We start from the raw sequence: 16,087 nt of genomic DNA, 5'->3' as shown, positions 1-16,087 counted from the left end.
TCCTTTATATTCTTTATTCTGAGACCGTAATTTTAATTTTGATTGAAAGGTATTTTCGACTGAGTCTTCTTCATGCCTTTTCAATCTTTGTTCATAAGCTTCAAGAGAGCCCATTAGTTGTGTTACTGACAATGTGGCCAAATCTTTTTTTTTGTTCAATCGCGGTTGCGATTGCATCATATTTTTGGGGAATAGAAATTAAAATTTTCTCAACGATTTTTTTTGTCAAGAATAGTTTCCCCATAGGCTCTCATCTGACTAACTATTTCCTTTATTCTAGAATAGTAGTCTTTAATGGTCTCGGATTCTTTCATTCTTATTAATTCAAACTCTCGTCTTAGAGAATGAAGTTTAACATTGCGTACCTCATCACTTCCTTGAAACTCTTCTTGTATTGTGTTCCAAGCTTGCTTTGCACTTGTGGCACCTATTATTCTCGGAAAGATTGTATCATCAACTGCTTGTTGAAGAGCAAATAAAACCCTTGAATCCTTCTGTTTGTTTTCCTTCAACTCCTTCTTCTGAGCTGCAGTAAGAGTGGAAGTGTCTTCTGGAATAGTTAATCCCTCTTCTATAATGTCCCATAAGTCTTGGGAGGGAAAGAATGTCTTCATTTTGACACTCCAAAAATCATAATTTTCTCCTGTGAAAATAGGTACTGGAATTGATGATGTTTGATTGGTAGTGGCCATAGGTTGAGAAAATATTTTGGAAGTAATATAGAATGGAGTTCTAATTTTTTTGAAATAGTTGAAAAGTTTATCTACGCCCAGTAGATGACCGAACATAGCTCTGGTACCACTGTTAGTATTTTGAGGTTGTGAAGGGGATAGTTGAAGGGATAGAGAAAATGTGTAGATAGTAGAGTGTGAAAGTAATAGTTGGAGAAGTGTATATTGTAGTTGAGAGTAGTTGTATTGGATGTTGTGTTAGTTGTTCTTCTTGTTGCAAATGGTAGGATACATGGGGTATTTATAGACCCATTGATTATTCTAGAAACTTCTAGCTAGAACTTGAGCAAATAGTTCTAGATTTTTCTACATAGTAGAATGTTCTTGATTTTTCTTCCTATCCTAAGCTTTTTTCCAATACTCTAGAAGTTTCATTACATTTCAATAACTCTATCTTAGATTTTTCTAGATTGTTCTAGAATTTGCATTATACTTTAATAGCAATGAATGTGAGTAGCGTTTGTGGTGGGTGGCTCGACGAGGAAGATGCAGCGTATGGATAGGGGTGAATCGTGTGCTTGCTGCCACTGTTGGTGATAGCGGGTCCGAGAGTGGCTGTCGTTGCCGCCGTGGCTGCGGTTGTCGCTGGTGGTTTGGTCGTTCGGTTTATTGGTGTTTGCATGGTGGTCGTTAGCGGGATGAAGAAGATGAAGTTTAAGGGTTAAGTTCAGACGCTGAGTTTTGATATGACTTTAGGGTTTTGGCAGATTTAATCTTTTTCTTCACGCACCTCCATAATTTAATTTGTGCACTCCCACTTTTAATTTGGATTTTGGTTATTTATTTATTTCATGTATTCCTTAATGTAATAATTCCACACCCCTTACATTAAGTTTTATTTTATCTTATGTATCTACGTTTTCACTAAGCACACACCTCACTCCTTTAATTTCTCTTCATAGGCTAGGATGCGTTTATTTTATGCATCACGCTTTTTCTTATTATGCACCTCGTTCCTATGTGTAGTTTTTCTCATTGCACCCACATAATCACTTATGCACTCTCATTTTCTATTTCCAATTTTACCTTTTTCTAATTAAATAAAATATCACATTTCAATCATATCATTTTCAAAAATAATAAAAATATTTTAAATTGAAATAAAAATTAAATAGTTCTAGAAAATGATAAAAATAAGAATAAATAAAAATTTGAAATTATTTTCTTTATTTTTTTAGTGTCTAATCGACCGTTCGCGTCGCACGACACTTTTTTTTAAGTATAAAATTATAAAAAAAAAAAATTTGGTGTCTAATCGACCGCTCGCGTCGCATGCCACTTCTTTTTAAAATACAAAAATTATAAAAATTGTTTTGGTGTCTAATCGACCGCTCGCGTTGCACGACACCTTTTTCTAAATATAAAAATCATAGAAATGTTTTGATGTCTTATCGACCGCTCGCATCGTAGGACAATCCCTTTCATAAATACAAAGTATAAAAAAGGATTTTGGTGTCAACCCGGCCGCACGTGTCGCATGACACTTATTTTCAAAAATGTCAAAAGACAACTTTAAAAAATTAAATATTTTAATCAAGTTTTGCGAAGAACTACATGATCCTTGATTCTCCATTGTGAATGGAGATACGTAGGAGCAGGGCAAGCTCTTGTCAGGTTCACTTCCCAAAAATTAAAAGGTTTTTCAAATCATTTTTAAATAGTTTTATAAAGAACTACGTAACCTTGATTTCTCATTTTTAATGAGAATACGTAGGACCAAGGTTTTAACCCTTGTCAGGTCCCTTTCACTCAAAATATATGTTTGTTCAATATTTTCTTATTTTTGGGAAAAATAAATATATTAAATAAACACATCTCTTTTGCAAATTTAATTAAAGGTACCGCCTTTGGGCAGACGTTAGGGTGTTAATACCTTTCTTACGCGTAACCGACTCCCGGACCCTAACTTTGGTTTTCGCAGACTTTATATTATTTTTATGGTTTTCCATAGTTTTCCAGAATAAATTATGGTGGTGACTTCAAATCTCTATTTTCAAAATAATTTCTTTTTAGTTCGTCGTCCCATCGCGATTTAGGTTGCGACAGATGGCAACTTCATTGGGGACAGTAGAGAGTCAGGCCTATTTAATTGAATATGTGAAAGTGATGTGTTTAATTTAAATGTTTGTTTTCCCCTTTCTCTTTTTGTATGTATATATTCTTGTTTACCTTTAAGTTTTGTATGGCGTAATTAATGTGAATGTTGAACTCTAGGGTAGAAAACATGTTTTGTATCTGCCTAGATCTTTTATGTTTGTTTTGAGGGTGGGGGTTTAGTTGTGCATTTTTCTCCTTCACACACTCACTTTATATTTTTGTACATGACATGAGTGGTGCCCTATACCCGGGTCTGTGCAGCTTAGAATTAGAGGGGATTGTGTAGTAGTGTCATAGTGGATGTACTTCCCAAGTGGTCATTGTAAGAATCCCAGCTAGAGTCTGTTTGTTTCATTTGGTATTCTCACATCGTGTTGTTTACCAACTGTTGTGGGAAATACCGTGAAGTGGACCATAACTTTAGTAACCTTGATCCTTAGGCATTAGGGAATTGTCCTAGTGAGCGCATATATTTCACCTTAGAACTTTAAGTGTCACACCTTTGTTAAGGCACAAATGGGAGACACTTACGTCCTTTACTCTTCACCTCCTCTTGTAATCATACATCATTCTGCATGTGAATAAGTGCCCATCAAGGCACAATCATGCATCTCATTATCTCAATAAGGCAAATATACATTTCATTGTGTCATTTGATTGCATTTCATGCATGGAGTTTTGAAATAAGTGCATCACATTTTCATACTCATATCATATGAATATATGCCTCCTACGACACCAATAAATCTCATATAGGTTTCTCAATTAGTCACATATCATGCATGATGTTCCTTAATCACATCAACATATAAAGTAAATATAATATCTCTTGGGGTACATAGTTTTTTTAACACTTAACATGTATCCTCATGTTATCTTACATAATACATTCATATTTTTATATTGCCTTCATATGTATAGTGGGTCACATGCATCACATGGATTTTTTTTTTTTGCATTCATTGGTCCATGATAAAAAAAAATGTTGAGCAAGAAGGAAACAAGATTGTCACATTTTTTAGTCATTTGTTTTCTTGTGAATCATTAAATTCATTGTTTTTCAAAAATAAGAACAAAAAAGGAAGGAATATAGAATAAAAGAAAAAAAATAATAAAGGATGTCATATGGTTTTGTGATCAAATGTTCTAATCTAGAATAATCAGTTGACTTTTTCTTTTAAGACATTTATGCACACGTGGCTTGAAAGCCTCAACCCTTCACTCTCACAAAATAAAAGGATTTGTCTTAACACCGTTGATTTTACTCGTATAATAAACATGAGTTTTCACTAGGGCGGAATTGCCAATGTTTATATTTGCTTGCACTAGTTGGATGATCCCTGAATCCGTCGAGACAAATAAGAAACAATTTTCAAAAGAGAAAAAGAAGTCAACTAGATTGAAAGCCCAAGAAGGAAATCTAGGCAAAAAAAGAAAGGAAGAAAATAAAAGAAAAAATTACTCGTGTTGAAGTCATTGAGCGTTGTCACAAAGTTAATCTTTTGAAAATAAAGCAATTAGAATTTGAAATGATGTATGGCCATTTTTTCTTCATCCAAATAAGTAAAATATCCTTTGTTACCCCATTGAGCCAAAAAAAAATAAAGTTTTCTTTTAAAATTGTTCCCAAACAAGGGTTATCATCATACTAGAAGTCAGCTTGAGATGCACATGAAAAGCAGTCAACGGTTAAATGAAGAAAATTCATTGAAAGTAAACCATAATAAAAAAACAATCACAAAGTTATTTGCAAATGAAAGAAATTGAAATAAAATCTGAAAAAAGTAAAGTGTTCAAAAAGTCTTGAGAAATAGCTGATGCAATACCTAGATGGCAACTCTTGTTTAAAAAAAAACTTGTAAAAAAATTATTTGAGCCTTTATATCCTTTCTTTCAAAACCTTTTAGCACATAGCCACGTTACAAGCCAAGTAAAAAGTCCACACAGATTGAATAAGGATTGTTCTAATTTTCATAAAGCTCAATTTTTTGATAAAGCCATATGGCTAACAATACGGTTGCTAAAAAATGAATGAGTGAAAAAAATGAATGAAAATAATGAAAATGGTGTCTCAGGAAGAGGGGAACTCCTTATTAACTAGCCAAAGCAAGTGAAAGAAAATCAAACCAACTGGGGCAATTCTTTTAGCCAATGTTTTTCATATCCATTACCTCTTTTGAGCAAAACCCCATCCCAAAACTGGGGCAATTTTATGGGTATCACATGAAAATTTTACTCTGACATTAATAGATCCATTTTCCCATACCCTTTTCCCAAACACTAAAATTAGGGCAACTTTTGGGTCTTTTTGTGTTTTTCACACCAACCTCACAAAATGCATCTCCTTTGACGAATGTGTGAGGAATGACATGCCCAATGGCTATCCTAATCTCCTCCAAATACTTTCCAAAAATTTTCTGCCTCTCACTCACTTGTAAATTCAAGCACGCATGCACTGATGTTGTGAAAGAGAAAGTCAAAAGTATATTCATTTTAAACATTAGACCTCAAGGTGTGTGACATTCCTCACTTTCAGGAAAGATTGAAAATAACAATGAGTTTGATGATTGCAAATAGAACAATTGACTCGAACGTGCAAAAAAAAAAGAGAAGTCAAAAGGACAAAGCATTACAAGGTTTTCATCATGCATGCATACATATTAGGGTTCTGATCCTTACGTTTGTGTTTGAAATAATAAATGTGCATTCTACAATGCATAACCATTTGCATGTCATATCATCATAACATGTGTCATCATATCATCATAACATGAGTCGGCATAGTTATGCAACATGCTTCTTCAATCAAATGTTTTTCCAGAAATAGGAAATTAATATTATAAAAGTTACCTGTGACTAGAGATGTCAACGGGACGGGTAGGGTACGGGTAGTAGCTCCCCCGTACCCTACCCGCTGGATAAATATTCGCCCCGTACCCGTACCCATATACGTCGGGTATCCGTTATGCGGGTACTCGTCTATTTTTTTCATATCCGCGGGTATCCACGGGTACCCACGGGTATTTACAAAAATATTTTAAAAAATAAATATTTAATCATAATTAGTGCTTGGATCAACAAGTCCCCTTTCTCCGATTGATTCTTGAAAAATAAACAAATAAAAAATCACTACCAATTTATATTGTAGTTTATTTTTGAATAAAATATTAAAGAAATTACTAACTTCATCAATGTCCACCTCTTGCAATATTGTATAAAGTTTCATGTTGTCCAATTTTAATCTAGAAGAGCCTTAAAACATAAGAAGTTCAGTAAAAATTTCTAACAATCACTTAATTAAAATATCTAAGTAAAAGTGTTAATTTCATTACCTTCCATGTTGGTCCATAACCAATATTAGAGACACATTAATGTCTCCACAATATGGAAGTAATTTACTCATTTGTGGGGTAAGAATCTGACCACCATTATTGAATGAAGACTCATAATGTTTTTTACTAATATATATATATATATATATATATATATATATATATATATATATATATATATATATATATATAAGGGTATTTTTCTGAATTAAAGTTTAGCGGGTACGGGTATCCACGGGTACGGATACTATGATACCCGTACCCGCCCCGTTAACATGCGGGCATCAAAAATACCCATACCCGCGGGTAACGGGTATCCATTTTTAATATCAATTTCTTACCCGTTGCGGGTTTTATCCGCGGATACCCGCGAGTACAAATTTTTTTTACATCCCTACCTGTGACATTTTTCAAATTCATGGTCCTCTTCATTCATATGAATGACCTATATACCCTAAAGCCCAGTTTTGTATGGCCCAAGCCTAGTTTAGTCTGGCCTCCAAAGACTAGTTGTGTCTGGCCCAAGCCTAGTTTTGTCTGGCCCTCAATCCCAGTTTAGTCTGGCCCAAGCCCAGTTTAGTCTGCCCCCCAAGCCTAGTTTAGTCTAGCTCTCAAGCCTAGTTTAGTCTGGTCCTCAAGCCCAGTTTAGTCTAGCCTAAGCCCAGTTTTGTTTGGCCCTCAAGCCGAGTTTAGTCTGGCCTAAGCACAATTTAGTATGCCCCCAAGCCTAGTTTAGTCTGGCCTCCAACCCTAGTTTTGTCTGGCCCTCAAGCCAAGTTTAGTCTGGCCCAAGCGTAGTTTAGTCTAGCCCCCAAGCCCAGTTTTGTCTGGCCCTCAACCCCAGTTTAGTCTGGCCCAAGCCCAGTTTAGTCTAGCCCCCAAAGCCCAGTTTTGTTTGGCCCAAGCTCAGTTTTATCTGGCCCTCAAGCCCAGTTTAGTCTGGCCCAAGCCCAATTTAGTTTGGCCCCCAAGTCCAGTTTAGTCTGGCCCACAAGCCCAGTTTTGTCTGGCCCAAGCCCAATTTTGTGTAGCCCTCAAGCCAGTTTAGTCTGTCCCAAGCCCACTTTAGTCTGGCCCCCAAGCCAGTTGAGTGTAGCCCCAAAGCCCAATTTAGTCTGTCCCAAGCCTAGTTTAGTCTGGCTCAAACCCAGTTTCTTTTAGTCCAAGCCCAGTTTTGTCTGGCCCTCAAGCCTAATTTATTATGGCCGAAGCTTAGTTTAGTCAGGCCCTCAAGCCTAGTTTTGTTTAGCCCAAGCCCAGTTTAGTCTAGCCCTCAAGCCGAGTTTAGTCTGGCCCTCAAGCCCAGTTTGTTTGGTCCAAGCCCAGTTTCATACTGGCCCCCTTAGTTTGGTTTCATATTGTCCAAAAACTCTGTTTTTGTAGCTTAAAAATAAGAAGAATTATAAAAAGACAAAGAAAAACATGAAATTATATAGGATTTCTATGGAAGCTTTGCATCATAAATTCATACATTCAAGCATATTAAGGTTTTGACACCTTCAAATTTGAAAAAAAAAAGAGAAAAATAAATATGAAAAGACAAAAGTCTTATGTGATTCATGCATAACATGCATTTCATAAAAAGAAAAAAAAATCGTTTTTCATATTATACGTGCAATTAAGATATCTTTGATCTCCTTATGTTTATATTGAGGCCCTCTACAAAGTAATGGTCATCGGTCTTTCATATCAAGGCCCTCTTCAATGGAATGGTCATTGATTTCATATGTTTATATCAAGACCCTCTTCGATGGAATGGTCATTGATTTTCATGTGCCTTCATATCGAGGCCCTCTGCAAAGCAATGATCATCGATCTTTCATATCAAGACCCTCTCCGATGGAATGGTCATTGATTATTGATTTCCCTAATGTTTGCATGCATGTCGTTTCTTTTTAGAGCCCGAATGAAATTTTTGTTTTTGTGTTTTCTTATTTTTTACTCTGATAATATGAAATGTAAAATCTTCATATTATCTAGCAAAATATAAGAAAAGAGGGATAACTGTCAACACCCAATTTCGTCCGGGTGAATAAAAATGTTTTTTTTTTTAAAAATGATAAATAAAAAGAAAAAAAAATAATGTCGTAAAATAAATAATAAAAAAAAGTTTCCTTAATTTATGTTTTTAAAATGTGTTGGAATCCGTGAGTCAACTCAGCTCACTATAGGTTCGTGTCGGGTTAGGTTGAAATTTTTTTACAAATTTCAATACGGGTTGATTTTTGACCCGGCTCACCCAGGTTGAACTTGTGGTGAGCCGGGTTAGCTCACCAACTCGCAGATAAAAGAGTCACACAAATATTTTTTATTAAGTTGGGTTTTACATTGGGTCATGTTAGGTTGTTTTTTTGGCCACCACATAAATAATTTGTATTTTTTTATTTTGGTTTGTATTTGAATTGTAATAAAGTTTATTTACATTTTAATTATAATTATAATTTAATTTTGACTGTAAAAATAAAAAAAAAATTGTATTTCTCTTAATTAAGTGAACCCATGAACCAACCTGTTTAACCCGCCAACCTGTGGTAGGTTGGACCGCGTTAAAATTTTGTTGTCTCGTTAAAAATTGAGCCAGATTAGGTTGACTCACTAAATGATCAACTTATGATAGGTCAAGCCGGATCGGGACGGATTATCCATTTTGACAGTCTAGCTGTGATAAGAGTGTTACTCCGTCAACAATAATTATTAGAATGAAGTATATGTCACATACAATCAAAATTAGAGGATTCTCGTTGGTATGCAAGGAAAGAAAAATTTGAAGAGAAAAAGACTGAACCCATTCACCCATGATTAAAAGAAAGCAAGAAAGAATAAGAAAGGGTAAACAAGAAAGAAACAAGATCGAAGAAAGAAAAAGAAGGATGAGAGAATACGCACCAGACCAAAGCCAGAAAAAGAAATCCAGAAACAATGACCACAAACAGATAACGATTTTATTGAATCTGAAAAAAGGTACACTCGGAAGAAGCCAAAGAGGCATACATGATACATCTATAACAAAGGAAAATAGATTACAGAAAAATACGCTAAGCTAACAACAACAAACACGCTTGAGCGTGGAGAGAAGAGGAAATGGCGCTATGCGTCAGAAACCCGGTGCTAAGCGTCCAAACAGCAGAAAAGAGAACTAATTTTCTTCAGAAAAGCGACGAAATATTTATATATCCTTACTTATTCATAACATATGACAGATCATATATTTAACATTTTTATTTGGGAACACGCTTCAGTGAATTATTGTGCTAAGTTAAAGGTGATATAATTGTGGTGCTAATCTGGGCTTAGCAACTGTCATAAGTGGCTCTGCAAGATTTAAATCATCATTGGACTCAACTAGGTTTATTTTTGAAACATTAGGTGGGGTAGTCCAAGTAAAGCCATGCAGCAACCTCGCAAATAGCATCACCGTCATTGTGGTCCCAAGCATAACTCCAGGACAACCACGCTTTCCTGTGCTAAATGATATGAACCTCAAGTTTGGCTCTGTCAAAGTTACATTAGAGTCATTATCACTCTTAAGGTGACGTTCTGGTTTAAACCGGAGCGGTTCATTCCACACTTTAGGGTTTCTTCCAAGTTCTCTTCTACTTAGTATTACATGGCTACCCTCTGGGATGAAGTAATTTCCCACAGTTGTATCACTGATTGAGACATGGGGAACATTAAAAGGTGCCATGGGATGAAGGCGAAAAGCTTCTCTTGCACATGCCTTTACAAAGTTGAGCTTTGGTATATCTGATTCTTGAACCAACCTCTCTTTTCCCACCACACTGTCCAATTCTTCAATGGCTCTTTGTAACAAATTTGGTTGGTTTATCATTTCAGCTAGTGCCCATTCGAAAGTATTTGATGGATTGTCCACTGCTGCTATCATTATTTCCTGCAAGATCGAATATAGAGTTCCAATTTTATATTTTGAGCATGGAATGAAATAGAACTATTATTGTTCTGGCTAAACTTCCTGGTCTTTACAAATAAATATTGTTACATTAGAGAATAACAATGAGAAAGTGATTTTTTTTACCATGTGTCAACATATTAATCGAGGAGACGATGACATTAATTTCAATTATGAAATATTAACGAAAATATAAGCGTTGTGAATTTATGTTCATATTTTTTAATTTTTATTTAATTATGAAATATTAACGAAAATATAGGCGTCGTGAATTTATGTTCGTATTTTTTAATTTTTATTTAATTTTTATCGAGATTTGAGTTAAAATTAATAGCATTTACTTTCGAGTTATATAATTATTTTTTAAAATAATTGTTAAATAAAATAATTGTTAAAAACAAATGAGATTTTTAAAATATAAAATTAAAAGTAAATTATTTACAAAATAATTATTTTTTTAAAATGAAAAATAAAATTGGAAAAATATAAAATATACAAAAGAATTTTTTTTTAAATGACTGTTTAGGCAAAAAATTTTTAGAATAACGGATAAAGATAAATTTTTTTTAAAATAACTAATTTTTAAAATAATAATTAAGAATAAAATTAAAAAAATATTGATATAAAATAAAAAATATTTTTTATATATTATATTATTATAGATTATTTGTTTTCTAAAGGGAAAGCTGCAAGTTAATTTATAATGTAAATGTGATAACGTATGATTTTAGAGATATTATATATTTAAACGATTTTCTGAATAAGTCATTGAAAAGATAAAAAGTTTCGACTTTTCCCTAAATTATAACTTGATTAGGAATAAGTGAAAAGATAGTTAAAAATAATAACATATAAAATGTTTAACAAATTATTTTAATTTATGTAGGTTGAAAATAGAAATAAGTCCATTCACAATATATAAATATAAATCTTATTTTATAAATTATTTTAATAATATATAAATAGTTTAAATTTGTTATAATATATTTATTTTTTCTTATTTTTACTCCTGTATTTAATTCATTACACGATTAACAAGAAATATAGAGAAGTGAAATGTGATAATGCAAAGGATAAGTGTTTTCCAAAAGGAGAATGATATTTTAATAAATAAAAAAATTTAACAAACTTTGACAATCCTTTGTCTTTTTCCCATCCAAAGTGAAAAATTTTTAAAAATGAAAAATAAAAATTAAAACTACAATATCTTAGTGTAAAAAACAAACTTTGTTAAGTTTGTCAAAATATTTTTTTTCAAACTATAATTTTTGTTTCGTGTTCATGAAAACATACCAAGAAGAAAATTTTTACCACAATTTGTGCATTAATTTCTTCCAATGTCAATAATGGATTATTATCAGCATCTTTCAAGGAGATCAAAATGTCCAGCCAGTCCTGTTCATCAATCTTTCTTGTATCATTCCATTGTTTGACTCTTTCTTCAACGATGGGATCATGATATTTCTTTATCACTTTCAAAGCTTCTTTCACCTTCTTCTGGTGTCCATCCAAGTCAAGTTTCCTCAAGCATGGGATATAATCAGAAATAGAAAAGGCATAGACATATCTAAGTAAAACAAAGATGGAATCAACATGTTCTTTCTCCTCAAAACTAGGCCCTCCATCCTCCCTACCTTTCCCAAAATACCTTGTATTGAAAACAATTTTCCTGATAACGTTGCCACAATAATGCCTTGCAACACTTCTGATGTTGACAAGGCCAACAACACCATTGTTCACACTTTTGCTTTTGTTGTAGACGTAAAACATAAGGTTGTCAGCTTCTGCAGTCCTTCTGTCATGGAGCCACCGGTGCTTTTGTGAAGAAAGCAAATCCGTGGTTAAGATTTTCTTCATTTTCTTCCATTGGTCCCCAAATGGCACTAAAACTGTGGTTAAATATCCGCTACTAACGAGATCAGTGCAAGTGGTTAGTGATCTTGATGCAAAAGTTACATCCTGTTCTCTCAAAAACTGTCTGGCAATGGTGGGACATGTGACTGGGATAACATAGGTATTTCCGAGGCGGATACATGCAATCTCAGAGTTCATTTGTTTCATGAGATTGTGTATCCATTGATGAGCAGATTTGTTTGCAAGCATCTCAGGAAGGTTACCCACCACAGGCCACGGTTTGGGACCTGGGGGAAGTTTTGGTTTTTGTTTCTTGGACCATTTCTGAACAAAGTTAGGTATTAGGGCTTTTAGGATAATGGTTAAGCATACAAAGAACCAAAGGCTTCGAATTTTTGAAAACAAAAGAGAAGGGGCATGTTCCATGGCTTGGAAAAGGGTTTTTGTGGTGGTAAAGATAGTTGGGTACTTTTTTTATTAACACAATGTCTTGCTTTAGCCACGATTAGAGGAAGTGGGTATGATATATATATCTTGGGAGAACTTTGATGCCTCATAGTATTTATTACACGGTGTAAAAGCATTTATTTCTCCTTTTTCTAATCTTTTCTTTCGATAATTTTCTTAAAATACCTTAACTTCATTTAATATCCATTTTTTTATTGCGTCATATGTTTTTATGTTTTAAGAAAAGTATTTTAGAAATAATATATTAAGACGTTGGTAAATTTTAGTACAATTAAATAATTTTAACAATTAAAAAGTCATTTTATTATTTATTAGACCGAGATACACAACAAAAAAATGTTTTATTAATAATCGATATAAGTAATAAAAAGTTGTTGGTAATTGATAATGACCAATTTAATATCAATTTAAAAAAAAATTATTGATTATCCTATTATTCTTCAAGCTTTCGTTGTTTTTCTTCTTCAAGCTTTTGGTGTTGTATTCCTTCAAGTGTTTAATCTGTGTCATAATAGTTGTTCTAGTTCATTTTTTCTTTATCTCGATTCATTTCACATGTATTTCCGTTCTAATCATTGCTGTTTGAGAGATTTTGACATTCATTAAAACAAAAATATGGAATTAGCGATGAAAAAATTGTTAGTAATATATTACAAGGAAATGTTTCATTAACAATTAATTTTAGTGATTAAAAGTTGTTAGTCATTATAATAACCAATTTATATACCAATTTAAAAAATAAAAAATTATTGGTTCCTTAAAACAATAATTATTATGAATAAAAAATTATAATTGGTCGTTAAATTTGTTACTAGTTAATTACATACTAATTTAGAAACTAATTCCTTTAGTAGCAAAAACCTAAATAACTAATGTTAATAACCAATCTCTTTTAGTAGTTAAAACCTTTGAAGATAAATTTTAGAAACCAATTATAATTTTTATTCATAATAGTAATTATTTTAGTAACCGATAATTTTTATTTTATAATTTAGTATCTAAATTGGTAATTATGGTGACTAACAACTTTTGGTCACTAAAATTTATTGTTAATGGAAACATTTTCTTATAGTACTAGAAGAAATTTATCGGTAAAATGAAGTTTCCTACCAAAAAAGACAACAATAAAATTTGTGGATAAAATACTTATTAGTAAATTTTACCGACAATCAGGAAAAGATCCGTCAGTAATTGTCAATGATCTTATATCCATTGATAATTATTGATAATCATATACCAATAATAGTAATTATCGACAACCATATTATGATTTGGATTTTCTTCTTCCTCTTTTTCCTTTTCTTCCACTTCCTCGTCTTCCTATTCCTCTTATTCTACTTCTTCCGCTCTTCCTTCTCTTCTTCCTCTTTCTTTTCTTCCACATCTTCCTTCATCTTGAGTTGGTTTTCAAATTAGCCAACAATTATAAGAATTTGTTTTCTTTTTCTTCTTCTTCATCTTCTTTCTCTTCATTTTCGTTTTCCACTTCTTCTTCTTCCTCATTCCTTTTCTTCTTCTCATTCATCTCCAATTCATTTACCAATACATTTGACAACCATTTAACCAATTAATTTAATTGAAAAAAAATAATTATCGAGATATTTTATCACGAAATTATCGAAGTCCAAAATGAAAACATTGACCTCTATTTTACTGATGGAGTACTAAAAGATTCAATTATTAATATATTTGACCGATTAAATTCTTTTTTGGTAATAAGAATTTTAAATTGTCAGACGGAAACAAAAATATCTGGTAGTAATTATAATTTTAATTCACACATGAATTTTATCTATAGATCCATTATTATCGGTAATAAAAATTCTAAAATTCATTGATAAAATTTGTTTTACCCATGGATTCCCTAATCAATAAAATTTTCCAATTTTCTTCTAATGATCCTTATAGCTATTGTTAATTTTTTCCCCCTTTGTTGTAGTGTGTAGTCCCATTACAATATTTTATAGTTTAGACCATACTAAATTAGACAACGACTAAATAAATGTGACCTAAACAAATAATAAACAATATTTTTATAAATGACGTATAAATATCATGAAAGTCCATGATTATATTACTGTTGCTTTAAACTATGTGGACAAAATCAGTAAAAATGTGGTCTAAAAATATAGGTGAAGTCTAAAATTAACTTGAAAAACTATTGTCTATTGTGAGGATTTTAAGCAACAGTTTTAAAAATATTATCGTACTAAAAACCGTTATCTACTATCAATAGCTACACTCACCTATACTACACCTAAAAAAGTGTGATCTAATCTTTAGACTACGAATTTTATAATTTAGATCACAATTTTATGCCGTTGTCTAAAGTGATTTTTGTTATAGTGTCCGTATCATTTTCCCTTTCCAAATTTGATTTAAGGTTTGAAAATCTTCAACTTTCAAAATCTTAAGTTCCTTTCTCCCAATCTAACGTCAAAAATTTGAACTTCAGAGGCATATGTGCCATGTAACGAGTAGGGCTGGGCAAAATAAACCAAACTGCACTGCACTACCAAAAACTGCACTGAACTAAAAAACTGTTCGCATGAACTGCACTGAACTGGAAAATAATTCAGATGAACTGAACTGAACTGTTATTCTTAAAAATAAACTGGACTGAACTGCACTGCACTGAACTGCACTGCACTATAATATAAACTGAACTGAACTATTATAAACTGAACTGTTTTATGAACTGCACTACGTCAGAACTAAACTACACTATTTTCGGACTGAACTACACTAATTTTTAACTTAACTACACTGTTTTTGAACCATTTTTGAACTGAATTGCATTGATTTTGAATAAACTTCACTCCTTTTGAACTGAATTGTACTATTTTTGATCCGGATTGCATTGATTTTGAATTGAATTGCACTATTTTTGAACTGAATTACATTATTTTGAATCGAATTACACTAATTACATATGATTGTACTACGCAATAATAATCTAAAGTTTATAATTTGAAAATGCTTAGAAAATAATACTTGAAATATACATCATACTTCAATACACCAATTAACATTTTTATAATTTTTTTATTTATATTAAAGTTTTTCGTAACTTAAAATGTAATTAAAATATTAAAATTAATATAATAAATATAAATATTGGAATTAACTTATTTTTTATATTTTAAAATCTTATGTAATATTACTTTTTAGTTTTACAATATTTATTATGTTGCGTAAAATTTTTTAAAAGGATTTATTTTAGAAAATTCTCAAAATTAATATTTTTTTTAACATTTGTATTCATTAATATTTGTGTGAAAAATGTTATAGAAATTTTATGAAGTTCTAAAATTAATATTTTAAGAATTTTTTAAAATAAATTCTCTTTAAAAAAGTTGATGCCACATAATAAATATTTTAAAACTAAAAAATAATATTACATAAGATTTTAAAATAAAAAATACGTTAGTACCAATATTTATATTTATTATACAAATTTCAATATTTAATTTACAAAAAACTTTAATATAAATAAAAAATTATAAAAATGTTAGTTGTCACAGAATTTAATTTTTAAAAATAACTTCTGTAAAATCATAACATAAAAATAAGATTACATAATAAAATTCATTCAAAATAAAATAAGATATTGAATTAATTTATAATTTTTTTTAATAAATTAATTATAAAGATTTTATATTTTTCTCAAAGAAAGAGTAAAGAAAAAAATTAAGACA

At 31.6% G+C, this 16,087-nt stretch overlaps 2 protein-coding genes across 3 annotated transcripts; both read right to left on the bottom strand.

The window, feature by feature from the left end:
• Window positions 1-209: 209 nt before the first annotated feature.
• On the bottom strand, window positions 210-692 carry LOC146883258 (uncharacterized). The gene has a single exon (XM_085667492.1). The coding sequence runs from the start codon at window positions 690-692 to the stop codon at window positions 210-212; it is 483 nt and encodes a 160-aa protein (XP_085523618.1).
• Window positions 693-9,080: 8,388 nt separating this feature from the next.
• Window positions 9,081-12,437, bottom strand: LOC114165912 (isoleucine N-monooxygenase 2-like). Of its 2 annotated transcripts, none has more exons than XM_085667638.1 (2): window positions 11,361-12,437; window positions 9,081-10,049 (listed from the first exon to the last, which is right to left on the bottom strand). In XM_085667638.1, exons 1-2 carry the CDS (start codon window positions 12,345-12,347, stop codon window positions 9,417-9,419), a joined length of 1,620 nt encoding a protein of 539 aa, XP_085523764.1. In that variant the 5' UTR covers window positions 12,348-12,437; the 3' UTR covers window positions 9,081-9,416. The 2 variants fall into 2 exon arrangements, with proteins under 2 accessions (XP_085523764.1, XP_027906340.2); XM_028050539.2 differs by having other exon boundaries at window positions 11,379-12,437.
• Window positions 12,438-16,087: the final 3,650 nt, after the last annotated feature.

The sequence above is a fragment of the Vigna unguiculata genome, chromosome 10 (assembly GCF_037176805.1).
Source record: "Vigna unguiculata cultivar grain cowpea cultivar isolate G323 ecotype 2 chromosome 10, ASM3717680v1, whole genome shotgun sequence".
Classification (NCBI taxonomy): Eukaryota; Viridiplantae; Streptophyta; class Magnoliopsida; order Fabales; family Fabaceae; genus Vigna; species Vigna unguiculata.
This window is presented reverse-complemented; position numbering and strand designations above follow the sequence as displayed.

Coding starts and splice junctions, on each gene's coding strand:
- LOC114165912 (XM_085667638.1), bottom strand. CDS start 12,347: ATGGAACATGCCCCTTCTCTTTTGTTTTCAAAAATTCGAAGCCTTTGG. Junction 10,050..11,360: donor TGGTAAAAATTTTCTTCTTG/GTATGTTTTCAT, acceptor TCGATCTTGCAG/GAAATAATGATAGCAGCAGT.
- LOC146883258 (XM_085667492.1), bottom strand. CDS start 692: ATGGCCACTACCAATCAAACATCATCAATTCCAGTACCTATTTTCACA.